Below are 17,909 nucleotides of genomic sequence, written 5' to 3'. Positions count from 1 at the left end.
AGCTTCCCTCAAAGATTTGGAAAATTCCAGTTATCCAGAGGAAGAGCGAAAAAAACCCCACAATTTCTGGCAAAAGACAGTGCTCCTGGGGCTGTCACATCTGCTCTGTGTCAGAGGTCAGCCCAACAAACAAGGACACGGATGCTGACAGTAAAGAGAGCTCCAAAGACCCAAGGCAGGTGAGTACATTTCTGAATTCTTTACCCAGAAAACCTGGCAGCACCACCAGCCTCAATTTCCTCAGCACCACCCTGCACACACATACATATGTCACTGTACTTTAAAAGGTGAGGGATGGTTGCCTTCCCAACCTTGTGGGAAATGACTTTCTAAAGTAAGTGACCACACAGACACACTCATACACACATGCACACATTGACAATTTGAACACCACTCCAAGAAATCATCACCAAACGTTTATTCAGCACCTGAAACATGCAAGGCAAATACGAGGAAGAGATGGAGGGAAACAAAGTTATAATAGAGGGGGCCTGCAATCTAGTAGGGACAGGAAGACAGAATGAACATACCAATGATCCAAAGCAGCAGCTAATGCTACAAAATGGCTAACCTACTATGGCCGGACGGAGGGAACTTGATTGCTTAGGAAGGTTTGAACTCAATAGCTCCAAAGCATCCTGAAACTCTGACAGGCTTCCTAAACTCTGGCTAAACCTCCCTGAGACATTTTCAGGATCAGGTGTCTGGTTGGTCCCATAGTACCCCTGGCTGGGCTTCAGGGATTCTTACCTGTAAAGTATTCTCCAAACTCCTGCTCCAGTTTCATGGCTTTGTCATAGATCTTATTTGCTTGTTCATATGTCTGCCGTCGATTCATTTCCCTACCAAAGAGACAGAAGAAAAACTAGTTCCAAAGGAGATCTTATGTTTTCATTAAAACAGAGGATTGTTCCAGTTTTCCTGAATACCTGCTCAACTATTCTCTCATGGTGGCCCATGGCCAACTCTTTCTTCAAATCTTTCAGGGTTAAAATCCCAACCAAGGGCACATGACAGGCACGCCAAACGGACTGAGAGGCACATGGTCTCAGCTAAGGTACAGTTTTCTTCAAGCTTCTACAGGGTTCCATCCCTGGCCAACAAGTTATTTTGTTCTCCATTTCCTTTCCAGGGCACCATCCTATCTGGCTATGTTTGAGCCTCAGTGGACACTTACATAAGTGCTTCAATGGACTTGGGCTTGATGAAAATGGCAATGGGGTAAAGTTGTGCTTGCTGCAGTCTCTTGATGGCATTGCCGGAAACATCTAAGATGCAGTGTTTGCCCTGAAAAAGAAGACCTGTATCAGCTAACCTACCCCTGGTCCACCCAATTCCAAGTAGAAATCCAGTGGCATTCCAAACATCCGCTAATAGGGGGACCCAGAGCCACCCAGAGTGTCCCAGAAGTTTCTATTCTTGAGGTACCCAGGCCCTACTTTCTGCTTCTACTATCCAGAAAAGGCTCCTTCTGCCTAAAGGTCCCTATTCCATGGTGGGTGATGTTTCAGTATGAATTTTGTAAGGAAATAGGCACCTTTATCAAAAGGATGAAAATATGCAGAACTGTGTGGCTTTGAGATTACCACTGGCAATCTCTGTGTTGAAACTTGGGCTGGGATATTTCACTCTGAGGGTCCCAGTTAATCAGGACATCTCTCTGCTTACCCTCTCTGCAACTGCCCGCACTGACTGGATGCTGGTTCCATACAGATTATCGTTGAACTGGCCCGCCTCAATGAACTTGTTGTCCTGAATATCCTTTTCCATTTGTTCTCGGGACACCACAAAGTGGTAGTCCTGTCCATCCACCTCATTATCACGCCGAGGCCGGGTGGTATCTGAAAAAAGAAAGGAAATGCTATGCTACCAAAGGGCAATGATCTGTGCTGGGCCACTAAAGCTCACTCAGTTCTCTAATCTGGGAGAGTCACAAGGCCACCCCAATATTGTTCCAATTGAATGAGAAGAAAAAGGTCGAGAAGTCTGTCTTGTCTACTTCTCTTCTGACTTCCAGTTCTCACACAGTGGAGACTATTTGTTTTAGCATAAACTAGACCAAAAAGGTGGAGCAGAGGGTATGGAGCTTGGCATGGGAGTCAGTAAACCTAATAAATGGTTCATTGAGTCACAGAACAAAAAAAATTACATTTTTTGGCTGGTCTACCCCATTCATCTAATCATTCCTGACCACTGCCAAACTTCTCTCCAGGGCAGAGAGCAGCCAAGCCAAGAGTGTCTTAGTCCTCCCAACTCCATCAATTCTTGGAGAATATATTACTGCCTATGCTCTTCTGATTATCAAATGAATCCTATTCCCAAGAACCCTAGAATCTGATCCCAGAGCAGCAATTTCCAGGTCCCAGCCTCTGCTTCTTTTGGGCCTGCCTGGGCTCTTACGTGGCACACAGGATCCAAATTTATGTGGAAACTCAGAGATCAGGTCATCGTTGACTCGGTCTTTCATTGGACCCAAGATGATCACAGGCCTTGCGTAGTGAACTAGGAAGGAAGAACATTGAGACAGTGAATAGAAGCCCCACAAGGAATCCAGTCCACTGCTAAGTCTGACTAGAACACAGTAGCTCTGGAGCTACCAGAGTGAAAACTAAAAAGACATTAGTTTGAGAATATCTTTTTTTTTTTTTTTTGGGCAGGGGGTGTGGTACCAGGGATTGAACTCAGGGGCACTCAATCACTGAGCCACATCCCCAGCCTATTTTGTATTTTATTTAGAGACAGGGTCTCACTGAGTTGCTTAGGGCCTCGCTTTTGCTAAGGCTGGCTTTGAACTTGAGATCCTCCTGCCTCAGCCTCCCAAACTGCTGGGATTACAAGTGTGCATCACCACGCCTGGCTAGTTTGAGAATATCTAAATCCCAGGCAAGTCTGAAACCAGGAACATCTCCCCTTCCAAGGGACTCAGGAGAGATCTCTACATTGACACCAGTACTGTGCAAGGTTTTGGTCAAGCAGACACTGAAGGGAGGATCTGAGCCCTCTCTTTTAGCAGAGGCTACACTCACTAAAATAGACATCCCCTTGCCTTTCTCATAAATCTTCCCTCTCCTTGGAAGGCATCCCAGCAATGGTCAAAAGAAGAGCAAGAAGATCACAATGGATGGTCTCTACCTTTGCCATGACCCAGGGGCTGGATAGGCAATGAGTTGAGCCTTCCTTCTCCCTCAACCCCTTCCTTCTGCTGCTATGGGTAGCCCAAGATGATCACCATGAGCAGGAGACTAGCATAAAGGCAAGAGTCTTGGAAGGGTACTTACTTTCTTGCCTTGTCACTGGCTCATATGACAAAATAGCATCTTCTTGTCCTTCTGCAACAAAAAAGGGAGATAGGTTAGCACTTCATGATCTGCTTCCCTGTATATGACATTCACTGCACCCTCAACCCAGCCACAAAACTATCTTCTCCAGTGGTCCTTCTCCATACCACCTGCCCCATGATCCTCTCTGCTTTCAGTGGGTGAGAAGGTGTGGGAAGCCTTGCTGGCCCAGAGCAGTGTGATCAGTTCTCATATTCAGTGAAATACTTCTGAGCAGAGGGCTAAGACCCAGAAGCAATGAAGCTTCCACCCAAAACCACCCCATTTTCCCCTAAACTTTTCTTATAGGTAAGTTGAGTGTGTTCAGTGGCCCTCGTGTTCTAGAAAGAATCACAGAGACACTTCAAGTGGTCGAGACACATTTGCCTGAGACCTTTCACCTGTAGGCAGAATTGGTATTCATGCAGATCCCCAAAGCTGCAGCTGAACTCTACCCTTTTATGGGTCTACCTACCCACCCCTCTACCCAACCTCTGGATGAAGCATCCAGAAAAGTGGTACATGACTGGGCCAAGGTCCTAGTGCCCTTTAAGAGCAACACTGAGCCTGCTCTCTCCTCATGGTGGAGCTCCATGTAGCCTGGCAATGACGAGGGTTTCCTGAAATAGTTGCTAAGCTGCTTGGCACTAGATACCTGGAGGTCCCCAAGTATCTGACAACAGTTAACAGGGAAGGCAGTGATAGCTATGTTGAGCCACAGGATGCTTCCTAAAAGGCTTCTTCAGAGCCTAATACTCCTGGTAGTATTTTTAAGGCATCTAGCCATCTCAGCTCCTAAAGGCTAATGTTCCCAAAGATCATGAGGTTCAAATTGTGGCTTCTATGGTCTAGTCACGGACTCTCCTAAGGAAAACTGGGTAATTTCCTTCCTGATTATGTGACCCAGCCAAAAGGTAAGGAGGTCCTTGCAACCTAGAAAGGCAGATTCAGGACAGTTTTTCATAGGAAACATTTTGCTTTTGGTCTCTGAGCAAATCTGGAAACCTGGCAGCATCTAAGTCCCTCAGTGCCCATGGCAGAGATTTGCTCCTTGGCAGTTCACCCTTTCCAGGGCCCCAGGGATGCTTTCAAATCTGGTTCTGGCCAAAACTACAAGGCTTATACTCTCCTTTAATTCATAGGGCAAACTCTATCCCACAAGGAGAACGAATGGCCACAGCATTTCCAGGGTCTCAAAGTGTACATGGCTAAAAGGAGCAGCAGCCTCTGAGCAGGAATGGCAGCTGTGCAACACCGGAATGAGGATGGCAGGGACACATGGTGGAGCTATATGACATGGGGGGGAATGACACACACTTACTGGAACTGCTTTCGCTGTCACTGGTGTTGGATGTCACTCCCTCTGCAAGCCAACAAGAAAGAGACTCCAATTCAGAACACACCACTGAGAGATCACATGCAGCACAAAACTCAAATGCTCAGGAATGAGACACTGAGCTTCCAACTGAGTCAGGCCACAGGAGGCCTGCCACATCCAGGCCACCAACTAGGAGGCACAGCTCCCATCCTGACACCCTGGACACCTCCTACTTGTCCCCAGAGCCCTCTCAGTCTGCCAAGTCTCTCCCTAGGCACTAGAAGACTCACTTCCTTCCACAGCATTCTCTTCATCTGAACCAAACAAACCAACTTGGATGGTTTCCAAATCCTATCACAAACTGCATCCCCCAAGGCTAATGGCAGGAAAGAAAAGGTAGGGACAGATGCAGAGAAAAGTCCAGGGACCATGCTACTCATGAATTTTCCCCAAGACAGAGCCCCTGAAGTATAGGACCATGTGGTACTCCACAACTTCTTGGGCTAAACACTGGAGAGGCTGAGCAGTCACCAGGGAACACTGCTCTGACCTCCAGTGGGACCCACAGCCCTTTTGCCACCACTCCTAAGAAGGTGAGCTTGGCTTCAGCATGAGAGGGATACACCTTGATCCACCCTAAGACAGATGTGTCAAAACACAAAGACAAAAAAGCAACAAGGACATTTCCAGGACAAGACAGCCACCCTGTCTCAGATAGTTGGGACCTTCCCATCTGTGAGTGTGGGTGGAAAGAACTCAAGCAGAGAGCAGCTTTCACAGAAGGCCCAAACAAAACACATCCCTCCCAGGATGACAGACAGATGAAGATGAGACATAGACACACCACACTATGGAGAGATGCTGCTCGTTTCAGTCAAGGCCACACTGTTCCAGACCATGATATGCTGTGGCTCCCCCAGGAAGGACTGGCTGAGCTGCCACCCAAGGCTACCCCCTGACCGACCCTTGGTGTCAGCTCCTTTACCCTTAGCCTTTATTACTTATTGAAGGAGAGTACGTGCTTACAGAACCCAGTGGCAAGGCTGTGGATCTACATCCCTCTACACACAGAGGGATAGCCCATAAGGCCCCATCCTCTAGGTCCTTTCATTTTCCACCCTGGGATTATTTTCCAGGATAAAGAGGTCAAACTTTCCCCAAGACAAAGCACTAGATATATGTGTTCTATAAGTGGTGCTGAAGTCCCCACCAGATGGGTGCAGCCCCTTAGAGGCTCTAAGTAATCCTGTGCTGTATACTGAGGGCCTGGCTCTGCTGAGATAGACCAGGTGCAGGGGTTCAGTGCCCTTACTCCTAGTTAGAGGTAAGAGCTATAAGAGCTACATTCCCTAAGCTCACTTGGTATGGTGTCACTGGGAGAAGTCAATCAACAGGCACCCTCCCCTTGACAACAAGCTAGACATGAGCTGAGTGCTTGCCTGGAGAATCATGCTGAGGGCCCACCACTTGGAGGTGCAGAAGGAAAACACAGACATGAATGCTAGGAAATTATTAGGTACCAGGGATCCAGAGCAAAAGTAATAACATTTGGAGTCACATGCCCTTCCTCCTGCCATGGGAACAGAGTTATTGAAAGAACTGCCCTCCCCTCACCCTTCACCCTCATCCATGTCCCCTACTCCCCCACCCTCCACTACCTTCAACCATGCCATAAATAGTCAATGGTGTGCAAGTTTGACTTACTCAGGTTCTTTGCTCCATAATAATCGTCACTTAACCCAGGGAAGTCCTAATTTCACGGACAGCAAGAACAAAGAGAGGAGGGAGGGGTGGGAGGGGTGGGAGGGGTGGGAGGGAGGGAAGGAGAGAATTGGGGAGAAGAGGAAAACACAGAGAAAAAAAGACAAGGGGAAGGAAGAATACAGAGGCAGGTGAGCATTAGTGACAGAAGTATGAAATACCATGAAGACCTAGAGCTACAGTAAGGTGAAGAACTCCACCACAGAAAGAACATCCCAGGTCAGGTCAGGTCAAGTATCTGGACTTGATGCTATTCTGTTTCTTGCCAAAGGGCTCTGGAGTGGACTAGCTTTCTAAGATTGTCCATAGCCCATAGCCCCACAGGACATGACAGGTGACACTCTAAAGCATGGAATACCTGCTTTGATCAAAGTTGTAGAGCCCAAAGTCTCTGTGTTTTCCCTAAAATCATCATTCCCCTCTGTGGGCACATGTCCACATGTGCCACAGCAGGCAAACAGAATAACTATCATTTTGGGGAGCTTTTGCCCAATAGTGCCTCACTCTGTCTAAACCCTTCAGGGAAAACTGCTACTGTCTGAGGTGTGACTTCTAACTGCTTGGATGAGTTCAGCTTCTAGAGAATAGGCATTGGGCAGTTTCAACCCTGTTGCCTAACAGGCACCCCCACCAGCTGGACAACTCAGCAGTGACACCTCCCAAGGCTGGGCTCTGCACAGAGGTTCTGGGACTCATCTGGTGAACTGTGGTGACATCACCTCAGAACTGTATCTCAAATAGCCTCCTATTGCTCATGGGAAGAACCAACTTCCCCTGTCACTAAACGACCCCACAATGATAAGCCTTGACCTTCATCTGGATGAGGGCACCTAGTATCTAGCAGGTATACCCCAGACAGCAGCAACCCCCACATACCAGGACCATGAATCAGAAAGGCCTAAAAAATGCCATTTCCTATCAGAACAAGTCATCCTCCTGCTAGTTCCAATAGTCCCAGACTACAAGATCAATGGTAAACGAGGGATGTTTACAATTCACAGTGAGACAAACAAGAAGCTATTTTTTTTCAAGTCTGATACTATGTTTAAGGTCAGAGCCAGAACAGTTAATTTCTGAGGCATACAGTATGGTAAGAAGATTTATCAGGATTAATTCTTAAAATTAAGGTACCTCAGTGTTACAGTTTTTTCTACCAAATCAACTTTGTGTTTCTCAATAAACCTTTATTTAGACAATGTTGAATAACACTGCTTCCATGACAACCCATTTAAGCAGGAAGGATTTTCAGATGGAAACACTCTGTTGACACTCTGGAATGACAGTGACCCTGCTGCGGGCCATGTGGATATCCTGTGTGCTTATGCATAAACATGGAACTCCAGAAGTAGTCCTGGAGCCAGGAATCTGGGGAAGAACAGGCTCTTCTCTTGATATAGATGAGTGAAGTTAAGGGAAGGAAAACATAAGAGGAAGAAGCCAGGAGAACAACACCAAGTCCCTAGACCTTATTCTCTTAAAAAAAAATAAAAACACATACACACACATTTTTCTAACCCTGAAAACTGGCTGAAACCTGCTCCTTGCCATCACAGCAGAGCTCCGTCTGGCACTTTCAACACCAGTGCCAGGGACATCCTGGAGGATGGCCCTGGGACCAGTCCCACCTCAGAACTTCCAACATTCATTCCAAGTGAGGAGCTGGGCAGATAAGCCCCAATATCACCCACTGCAGGACAATTTCTGCCCTGACTCTGGAAATAAGCACTGTGTGGACACACACCCTTGCCCTCGCCCAGACTCCTGGTGAGGGAAGGGCAGCTGAGGACGAGAGGACCGGGCTGAGGATGGTCTGCTCTCTGGACTCTGCTGCTACTTACGTTCCTGTATGCTGCTCTCCTGGGCCATGTTTTCTTTGCTCTTGTAAAATGGAAACTTTCGAGAGAGGCGGAAACTCTTTTTACGTTTCGTTTTGATCGACTGTGAAAGAACATGAAGATGGAGGGGAAGGACAGAAGGAAAAAAAACAGAACAATGGATTTTAAAGCATGCAAGAAAAACTAAAATGGAGACAATGGTGAGCTAAATAAAAGACCATCTTACACAAATGGAGTCTATGAGATTAAATGAAAGTTGATGTAAGAGGAAAATTATGTTTACAGGAAAATGTTGTGGGGATGTTAGAAGTTTCTACCTAATCCAGCCTCAACAGCACTCACTGGCACTTCCTAAAGAACAAAGGTCACTGTAGCCTCCTGGACACAGGCCCTAAGGTGTCACTGATACACACAGAGTCATTTACTCCATGCCTCTCTTCCCTCTACTGCTCCGGAAGTTCTTTGGCCTGTGAAGCTTATAGAAGAAAAGGGGTGAATGCAGAAGCCCTCCTGCCTCATGTGGTCTGAAGGGAGGTGGGAGCTTGGGACAGGCCTTTCTGGCAGGATGATAAGAACAGGTTCTTCCCCACAGCTCTGACAGGGTCTGTAGCCAGGAAGATACCCATGAGTGTCTTCATGTTCCCCAACAAGTCAGCCAACTCCAGCACATCTTCCAGAGCCAGTTACCCAGGGGCAGGGGCACAGACTAGCTGTGGACTTTAAGTGCTCCCTCTCTGCTTCTGAAAAGCAGTCAATTTTCTGACATTTCAGAGTCAGACCCCTGAAAAAGAGACATTTTTTTGTGCTCCCCAGTTCTCTTATATATCAGACTGAACTCTTCTTCACATCCTGGATGACTTCCTTGGGGGTCCCCACTTACCCTATTAGACTCAATCATCCCCGTCCTGGCATGGAACTTCACAGTTTTCAATCGAGCTCGCTCTTTCTTTTCCACTCTGTTTGGGAGTCAAAAAGAAGTCCTGTTACTACCAGCACATGGTCTCAGTGGCAGGTGGGCTGCTCAATGAGAGCAGCTACTCCTTGGCTCACAAAGTGAAAACCATGTCCAAAGTACCAGTTCAAGACCAGAAAGTCTTATCAAGGCACATCCACCACTCTCATGCAATTCATGGTATAAGAGGAAAATAAGACAGACACATCAGCTTGTGATCATGACAACTTACCTCTTCTTACTGGGGATTACGCCAATCTGCTCACTCTCTCCATGTGGGGTCACCAGCCTTGCCTGCCACCACTCATCATCAGAGGCATTAATGACATGTAGAATGTCACCATAAGAAAAACTAAGCCCCTGGCTTGGCAGGCAGCTGTCCCGAGTCCGATCATAATCAAACAGGGCCCTGAAACACATGGTGAAAGATGAAGTGATCATCCAAACCCTCAATTCCTGAGGACCGGCACCCTGAAAACTCAGCAGCAGAAGGCCAGTCCAATAGCACAGATGCAGCAGCCTCGCAGTAGACAGGAAGGGATTATCTGGGAGACTGCATTCTTCTTGCAGTAAACATGCACCTCCTTTTTTTTAAGAGACAGAGAGAGAGAGAGCATTTTTAATATTTATTTATTTATTTTTTAGTATTCGGTGGACACAACATCTTTATTTTTATGTGGTGCTGAGGACTGAACCCAGCACCCCGCGCATGGCAGGCAAATGCGTTACCGCTTGAGCCACATCATCCCCAGCCCCAACATGCACCTCCTTTAAAAAAAAAAAAAATTCTCCCGACAGGGGGCATAAGAAAAAACCTTAAACCTTTTACAAATCCCATCTCCTCTCAGTTTTTAGATACAAGGTAGAAGCCCAAAGTAGAAACTCCTCACTATCCCTCTCCCTCATCCACATCCTAAGAAAGTAGCTTCACCATTGAGTCTCTCAGTTTACAAATATGTTCAAAAAACAGGACAAAAAACTACAGGGCTGGGGATATAGTTCAGTTGATAGAGTGCTTGCTTTGCATGCATAAGGCCCTGGGTTCAATCCCCAGTACCACCAAAAAAAACAAAGAAAGTTAACTACAATCCCAAACAATGAAAGGTAAATGTTGCAGACAGAAAAGAGCCCTATTTCCTAAGTAGCCAAGGAAAAAGTTAACTCTGTCTACAATGACTGGGTTGTGAGGGACCCAGAAGTCTCCTAGTGTAGCCTCCTTCTCTTACATTTGGGAAAACAGAGGCAAGGGGAATTATAATAATTTAACCTAAGTACCTAACTTAACCTGGGACAGAACCCAGGTCCTCTGAGAAGACACTCTTATATTGTTTTGTGACATGTTATAAAATGAAGCAGAGTAAAGAGATAAAGGAGAAGGTGGGAGAAAGTAGGAAGAAAGTGATACCATCTAGCCAGCTTTGTTGGAAATAAAGATCTGGGAAAATTTTTGGAGGGTCCTGAATAGACCTGACCGATGGCCCCTGAAAATTTGAGAAAAGGAAAGTAACATCAAAAGAGCATTAGGAACATTAATCTGGGATAATGGGGGAAGAGGGAGATTTAGAGGCAAAGCTCCTAGCTCAATTGTTTAGGGCTGGAGGCTGACTCCAGCCCAGGGAAGTCTGAGCTGGTACTTGGCACCAGAGCTCCCCACTCAGGAAAAAAAGTCACCTGGATAAAGGTGAAACCTCTCCTCACCACAGTGGGGGAAGTGACAAGTTTTTGTTTCTTTACTTGCAATCTAGGCTCTGACCTTCTTCCTCATACTCTCCTTTAACAGAAGTGTTTTCACACATTTGCATGCACAGCCCAGGGGTCTACCAGAGCCCAGAGCTCCAGACTTCCACTTCTACCTGCAATTCAGTAGTCTGTAGCTTACAGCTGGAAACAGCAAGTCTAACACACAATTTCCCCAGAAGCAAGCCCAAATGAAAGATGGGATGGAGTAAAACACTGGAAGGTAGAATACCACTTTAAGTTCTTGAAACAGAATCCTTAAAACAGTGTCAGATGATTTGAAAATTTAAAAAATCCCAACTCTTACAAAAAGCCCTTTATTTCCTTCAATGTACTCACTCAAGGTAGTAACAACAGAGGCAGAACTAGCAGATAAAGAGTGCTCTGTCTATGAGGTCCTTTCTGGGCTTGGTGTGACAGAATCATATCTGACTACATTCATGCTGCCAGAGTCCCACATGTGCCAGTATTACTACAAAGACCAGCATAATGAGTAACCTTATTCTAAGTGATGATTAGAAACACTAAATGTCATTATGGACTTCAAAATTTAAGGAAAAGGCTGGGTGCGGTGGTGCACGCCTGTAATCCCAGTGGCTCAGGAGGCTGAGACATGAATATTGTAAGTTCAAAGCCAGACTCAGCAATGGTAAGGTGCTTAGCAACTCAGGGAGACCCTGTCTCTATAAATAAAATACAAAAAATAGGACTGTGGATGTGGCTCAGAGGTTGAGTAACCCTAAGTTCAATCCCTGGTATCAAAAAAAAAAATTAAGGAAAAGAACAGAACACGGACTGAGCACATATTATTTTGGGAAGGGACAGAAAGAAAAGATGTTAAAATGAATTAGATGCAATTAGGATGAGTATGGAGAAGATTAGAAGGCAGAGTTGACTGGTTACAGGTTTAAAAAAATACATATTTTAGCACCTCACAGAACCATGCCTGACCATTGGCAACAATAGTAGCAATCTGGAGATCATATGGTAAAGTTGATGCAAATGTGTTTTCTGGATGCCAGGAATCCAATTATTTGTAATTTTAAACATCCGAGGTTTGAATAAAATAAATATAATATTTTATTTACAATATGAATTTCAGGTACTGTGCTATATTAAAACATATAGAGCACAAGATAAGTAAAAACAAGATGAATACAGATCAAAGCTAACAAGAATGCCAGTAGTTTACCAGTACACTTTGGGAATTGTTCTGTCTGGTTTGTTTTTTATCTGCAGCATGTGTTCCTTTTATAATTTTCAAAAAACATAAGTCAATTAAAAAAAAGAAAGTGGGAAAACAGACACACCAAGCACTGGTTTGAGTCAATTGCTTCAGAAGATGACCTTGTTTGACTCTAAGTTCCCTGACAAAAAATGCAAAAAAGGAAGTTGTATGACTGCAATTTCCCAACACAAAGTGCTACCTGAGTCCATTTGGGTTTTGTTTGATGAACTTATGAATGATGAATGAGCAAGGAATATTGAACAGGATGGAAAATGCTTTTTTAAACTATGACTCCATTAAAAACCTAAAAATATAATGTCCTGAGTTTGAAATTCTGAACTATAATATTATTTTCAGTTGAGAATATAAAAGGTGAATTGACAGTTTTCGGAGCTGGAGATGTGGCTCAGTGTTAAAGTGCTTGCTGAGCAAGTGTTGAGGCCCTGAGTTCAATCCCCACCACTGTCAAAAAAAAGAAAGTTTTCTATCAATCAGAACAGAAAATAGGAAACGAACTACAGAACATGGAGCCTCAGAGGCAACTTTGTTCAACTCCCTATCTAATAAAGGAAATTCCTTAGATATTCCCAGTTTCTTTCCAGCTCTAGCATTCAATGACTCTGGGTCTTTCCTAGGTCTTCTTTACTGGGCTAAACATTCCCAATTCCTTCAACAATTTATTTCTTTCTTTGTCATGATTTTGACCTATTTTCCAAACCCATGATGTGGATTTTCTCTAAATCCACTGTCGCTCATACTGCTGAAATTCTATTGTATTAAGAGCTACAAAACTTTCCCACAAATGATGAAAACCAAGCCCAAATATATACACAGCCCATTTAGAGATACATGGTGGGCAACTCTCAAACCAGGACTCTCAAATCTCAAGACAATCTCATGAGGTCTAAGTCAAAGTTATATGTATTTTTTTAAAAAGCTAATTTTCAGCTGTGTTTAGAAAATACCATTCTTGGAGCTGGGATTGTAGCTCAGCAGTAGAGTGCTTGCCTAGCATGTGCAAGACCCTGGATTTGATCCTCACCACCACATAAAAATAAATAAATAAAATAAAGATATTGTGTTCAGTTACAACTAAAAAATAAATAAAAAAAGAAAATACCACTCTTCCATTATTTAAATATCTATTTACTAGGGCTTCTTTCTGCAAGACACTGTGTTGTATACACAGGAGACAGAAAAGCAGAGTCAGCCCCTGGACTGTGGAGCTGAGTATTTTTGTAGACAGAGGCACAAAAGGGCAAACCAAAGGCTAAAAGCCTTCTTTGGGAAAGCAACAAGGAAGTTCACTTTTTTGAATTGGGCCTTAACAAGGTTCAGGATTTCCAAAGGTAGAGAGGGGAGAGATACTTCCAGCTAAAAAAGAACAGAGTAGGCAAAGGTCTGGAGGCAAGAAACATAGGGTTCATTGGGTTGTCCATAGCTTGCTGGGACACAAAGAATGGTAGGGTACGGCCAGACTGTGGCCCACCTGGATTGTCTAGCTAAAGAGTTTGACATTGATATAGTAGGCTTGCATGAACACAGCCTCAACTTTTCACTATTATCAGGCTAAACTTTCATGTGGAAAATGAACTCAGTAAAAAAGAAAAGGCCAGAGTATTAAAGTCAAATAATTTCACATGACATATACATCATGTAAACAGAAAAAGTATGTAAATTAGACCTTAATAAATTTTTCAAAATCTGTCAACCATCTTCTTAAGTTCTTTAAGAAGCATGCTAAACTGTGGCTGTCTATCAGTGACAGTCTGTCAAGAACAGCCTAGAATCCTAATAAAGTGGCAGGCTTTAGCATCTTTTTACAAATACCTCATGTTAGGTAGGCCTGATGAGAAGAGGAAGAAACCTTTTTCTTCACTCTCTTCATTCTCCCTCTATATCCTCAGGGCAGGTTCTAAAAATATCAAAGTAGATATTATCCCTTTAAAGCCTTGCTGAACCACTGCCCCAGAACCAAAATCCTACAAATGCAAGGCACAGATGGCACAGACATGGACCATTTCAACCTATGGTTCAAAAGAGAGTGAGAAAGAAAAAAAACCTGTTTGTTTCCACACACCTAAAGAAACACCATAATTAACCAATATGCCACCTTGGTCTCACCCTGTATGTATGTACACATCAGCTTATCTGACAAGGTGTATTGGGAGACTAGAAACCTAAGAAACTCCTATTCTTTATGGGTCTAGATAAAAAGAATTTCATGGAGGCCTCTGAGTTGAGGACTGGTGAGGTCAGTGGGAAACACTGTGCCATGAAAAGAAACAACTTCCAGAAATATTATCACTCCTCCCACCTCCCACCTCCCACCCCCACCTACAGCCTCAGTGCCCCATGTAGCTTCTCAGACTTCTCAGCCTTGAACATGCTCCTTTTCAGTTATGGCCATGCACTTCTAAGAAGCCAGGGAGAGCCAGACTCTGGGTATTCCCAAAACTTTTCAAACATTAAAGCCAGGCCAATCAATCAATGAGCAGGGTAAAAAGTAGGGTTGAGAGCAAACAAAAAGTGTCAGTGGCAACAAAGAAACCTTCCAGAGCCATCCCATCAAGAGAAGCAAGGATGGATGCAACTCCCTAATTGAGTCCTGAGTCCCCAAGTTCCTGAGTCCCAGGGCTGGTCTTCAAAACTCCAGTTTTCAAAGCCACTGCCTCTCCCTCTGAGGGAAAGGGCATCCCCAAAGGTCTTGAAAGTTATGTCGTTTAAGAGGTGACCTTTTAAAGATCCCCTAACAGAGACATGTGCCTGCCCATAGGGATAATGCACATGTTCTCAGGGACTTTGCCAATCTTCCTTTCAGCTGGGCCCTTTCTGCCAGATAGGAAAGCAAGAATATAATCAGCTCTAAGTAAACAGATTATGAAGAAAAGTCTTTATAGTTCAGATCCTAAATTGTGAGGTTGGGTCTGAAAGATTCAGAGAAATCATAAGCACCTGGCACAGCCACTGTGGTGTCCTAGTGAACAGGAATGCAACAGAAATGGGAACTAACAAGGGAACTGGTTAGACAGGTTTCTTGATGCAAAGCAAACAAGAACATTTTAGCACTAACAGCCTCAAAGGCAAGGGGCTTCTTCCGCTGGGCTCACCTAGCACTGTGCCCACCTCCCTACCTGTGGCTCTGGCCATCTGTCTAGCCTAGGATGCCCTTTTGGTCCTCTTGTCCTCTCAGCAATTCCTCTGAGGCCCATCCCAAGTCCCTCCCTTCTTTGTGACCTATTCCACTCTAAATTTCCTTCTTCCAAATTCATACCATACCTTTCGGCAGCAACCTTATATTTCTTTATAATATCTATTTATTGCAGTTTAATTCTTATATTTTTTGAGCTTTAATATTATATTGCCAAAGTAGAAAACCTTTAACAACAGAGACCTTATGTTCCTTGTGAGGTTCTGAATGCTTTTGAATGGTGGATGAGAGCCAGGGTATTCCACAGAACATGGTTCCCATTAATATCCCTCAGAGTGCCCCTCCTACTGTGCTTTTCTCCCATAGCGGCAAGGATCTAAGACATCTTCCTTCCTTCCTTCCTTCCTTCCTTCCTTCCTTCCTTCCTTCCTTCCTTCCTTCCTTCCTTCCTTCCTTCCTTTCCTTCTTTTCTTTTGAATATACATGATTTTGTTTGCCAACCATACACCACTTTCTTCCTTTGGATAAAGAGCACATATTATTTGAAGAATAATCAGCCAATCCCTTGCCCGGTTGCTGAAATACAAGCATAGAAAATCAAAAAGCAGTGATCACTCATCAGGTTTTGGCCTTGTTGAGAAAGTTAAAATTTCTAGCAGCATCCAAAGAGCAGTGTAAAATCCCAAACCCAAGTGCTCAGGCCTCCCTGGTGCATCTTATAGAAGGGTATGTAGAGAGAAGGTAATTGCACTTTATCTCAAAAGTTTCAGGCCTCAGAGGGTAACTATGGAGTTGGAGAAGACCAATCTACCCACAATGTGTGACCATTTAGGGCTCACACCACCTGCAGATGATGGGATGAGCTAAATTATTTCAAGTATACGCTCAAGACTGGTGTTTGGGAACAGGCAATTCTAGAAGCCACGGATGCAGAAAACTGCATATTCTCTTTTTTCAGAGCTGAGCATAGAACCCAGGCATCATGCATGTTAGGCAAGTACTCTACGACAAGCAACATCTCCAGCCTATTGTTGTTACTTTTAAAATACTTAGGCTGGTTATGTAGCTCAGTGGTAGAAGGCTTGCCTACCACACACCAGATCCTGTATTCCATTCCCAGCAATGCCAAAAAATAAAAACCATATTATCATCACTCCTAAATTCTGTCAAATAGTGAAGTCTGCCAATGTTGCCTCACTGGCATCTTAATCCACACTGAAGCTCATTAATGAATAAGCCCAAATCAGGCTCTGCCAAGCACAACTCTGGACAAAGCAATGCTGGCTAGTGACAGGAAAGAGCACTCTCCAGCCTTCCTTGATGACCAAGCTTATAGTTCTGACATCATTTCTCAAATCAAGACTACAGTTGCCCCAAGATGATTTTCTTCCTAGAGCTGGAATAAGACTGGCCAGGACTCCCAAGCTGCCTGAATTCTGTCCTGGGGCTACAATGAATATAGCTAGCCTGGCCTGAACAGACTTTCAAGAGTTATTTCTACAACTATACTATCAAGTTTATTTTCAACCTTGAGAAGACAGGTCTTTCATTCACTCATTCATTCCTTCATCCAAAAGATAAAATCAAAGTCATCCCTGGCACCCTAGCCTCCCAGCATGCTTGTTCTGCCTTCACTTGCCAAAGGCTTGAGTGAAGCATCTAGTCACCCCAACCCTGAGCCAGAGGCTCACTCAATACAGGTGATTTCTGCAGACTCTTCCAGGGGACAAATTCATCAACAGAGCAAAATTCCTATTGGGCAGATAGAGGGGCTCCACTCATCATGCTCATCCATTTAAGAAACTACTCTAAGCTGGGTGTGGTGGCACATGCCTATAATCCAGTGGCTCGGGAGGCTGAGACAGGAGAATTGCGAGTTCAAAGCCAGCCTCAGCAATCACAAGGCTCTAAGAAACTCAGTTAGACCCTGTCTCTAATAAAAAATACAAAATAGGGCTGGGGATATGGCTCAGTGGTCGAGTGCCCCTGAGTTCAATCCCCAATATCCCCCCCAAAAAAGAAGAAACTGTTTTAGCATGCTGAATGTGTGGAAGGCCTTTCTCATTAAGTCCCTGGTGACTTCAAAGCCAAGTAACATTTCCCAAATACTGTTATCTTTCCTTCTTCCTCCTGCTCCAAAACTCCCATTGCCCCTACGGTTAGTACAGCTGCAGCTCCCTAGGGCTTCACCTGCTACAGCCTCAGTGCAGCTGTAAGAGGGTGTTATTTACTTCAAAATAGCTTTGCAAACCCCATGCACACCAGAGGGAGAGATACTCAGGGGAAGGGAAGGGAGGAGAAACATGTCAGAAGGGAAAAAACAGCAAGAGAATTAAAGAACCCAAACTGGAAAAGGTGCCTTCATTTTACCCATGGGCTGCTTGACCTCTTCTTGGTGGACAGAAGGAACCACATGGCTGCTTCCTCAATTCCACCCATGCTACCATGCCCAAATTCTTAGCCCTGTGCTTTACTGCTTTCCACACGGTAGGAACTAAAAAGTGCAATGTTTAGTTAACATAGAAATAAATGTGTATTGTGGTACACAAGCAGTCACTCCCGAGCATTCTGATTGCTTGTTAAAACATACATTTCTCCAGGCATGGTGTT

At 44.5% G+C, this 17,909-nt stretch overlaps 1 protein-coding gene across 6 annotated transcripts in view; it reads right to left on the bottom strand.

Moving 5' to 3' along the window:
- Positions 1-17,909, bottom strand: part of Dlg3 (discs large MAGUK scaffold protein 3) — a 56,086-nt gene that overhangs the window by 2,567 nt on the left and 35,610 nt on the right. For 3 of the 6 annotated variants that reach the window (XM_021719926.3, XM_005339982.4, XM_005339983.3), the window contains 9 exons: positions 9,416-9,592; positions 9,112-9,187; positions 8,235-8,334; positions 4,639-4,680; positions 3,279-3,329; positions 2,401-2,502; positions 1,669-1,841; positions 1,178-1,287; positions 751-842 (listed from right to left, as the gene is read on the bottom strand). In XM_021719926.3, the coding sequence (XP_021575601.1) occupies positions 751-842; positions 1,178-1,287; positions 1,669-1,841; positions 2,401-2,502; positions 3,279-3,329; positions 4,639-4,680; positions 8,235-8,334; positions 9,112-9,187; positions 9,416-9,592 (923 nt within the window). Of the gene's footprint in view, positions 1-750; positions 843-1,177; positions 1,288-1,668; positions 1,842-2,400; positions 2,503-3,278; positions 3,330-4,638; positions 4,681-6,339; positions 6,386-8,234; positions 8,335-9,111; positions 9,188-9,415; positions 9,593-17,909 lie in introns of all 6 variants that reach the window. The other 3 variants (XM_040282015.2, XM_005339981.5, XM_040282010.2) reach the window with 3 other exon arrangements.

The sequence above is a fragment of the Ictidomys tridecemlineatus genome, chromosome X (genome assembly GCF_052094955.1).
Source record: "Ictidomys tridecemlineatus isolate mIctTri1 chromosome X, mIctTri1.hap1, whole genome shotgun sequence".
Taxonomy (NCBI): domain Eukaryota; kingdom Metazoa; phylum Chordata; class Mammalia; order Rodentia; family Sciuridae; genus Ictidomys; species Ictidomys tridecemlineatus.
The sequence above is the reverse complement of the archived record's forward strand: the minus strand, read 5'-3'. Positions and strand labels throughout refer to the sequence as shown.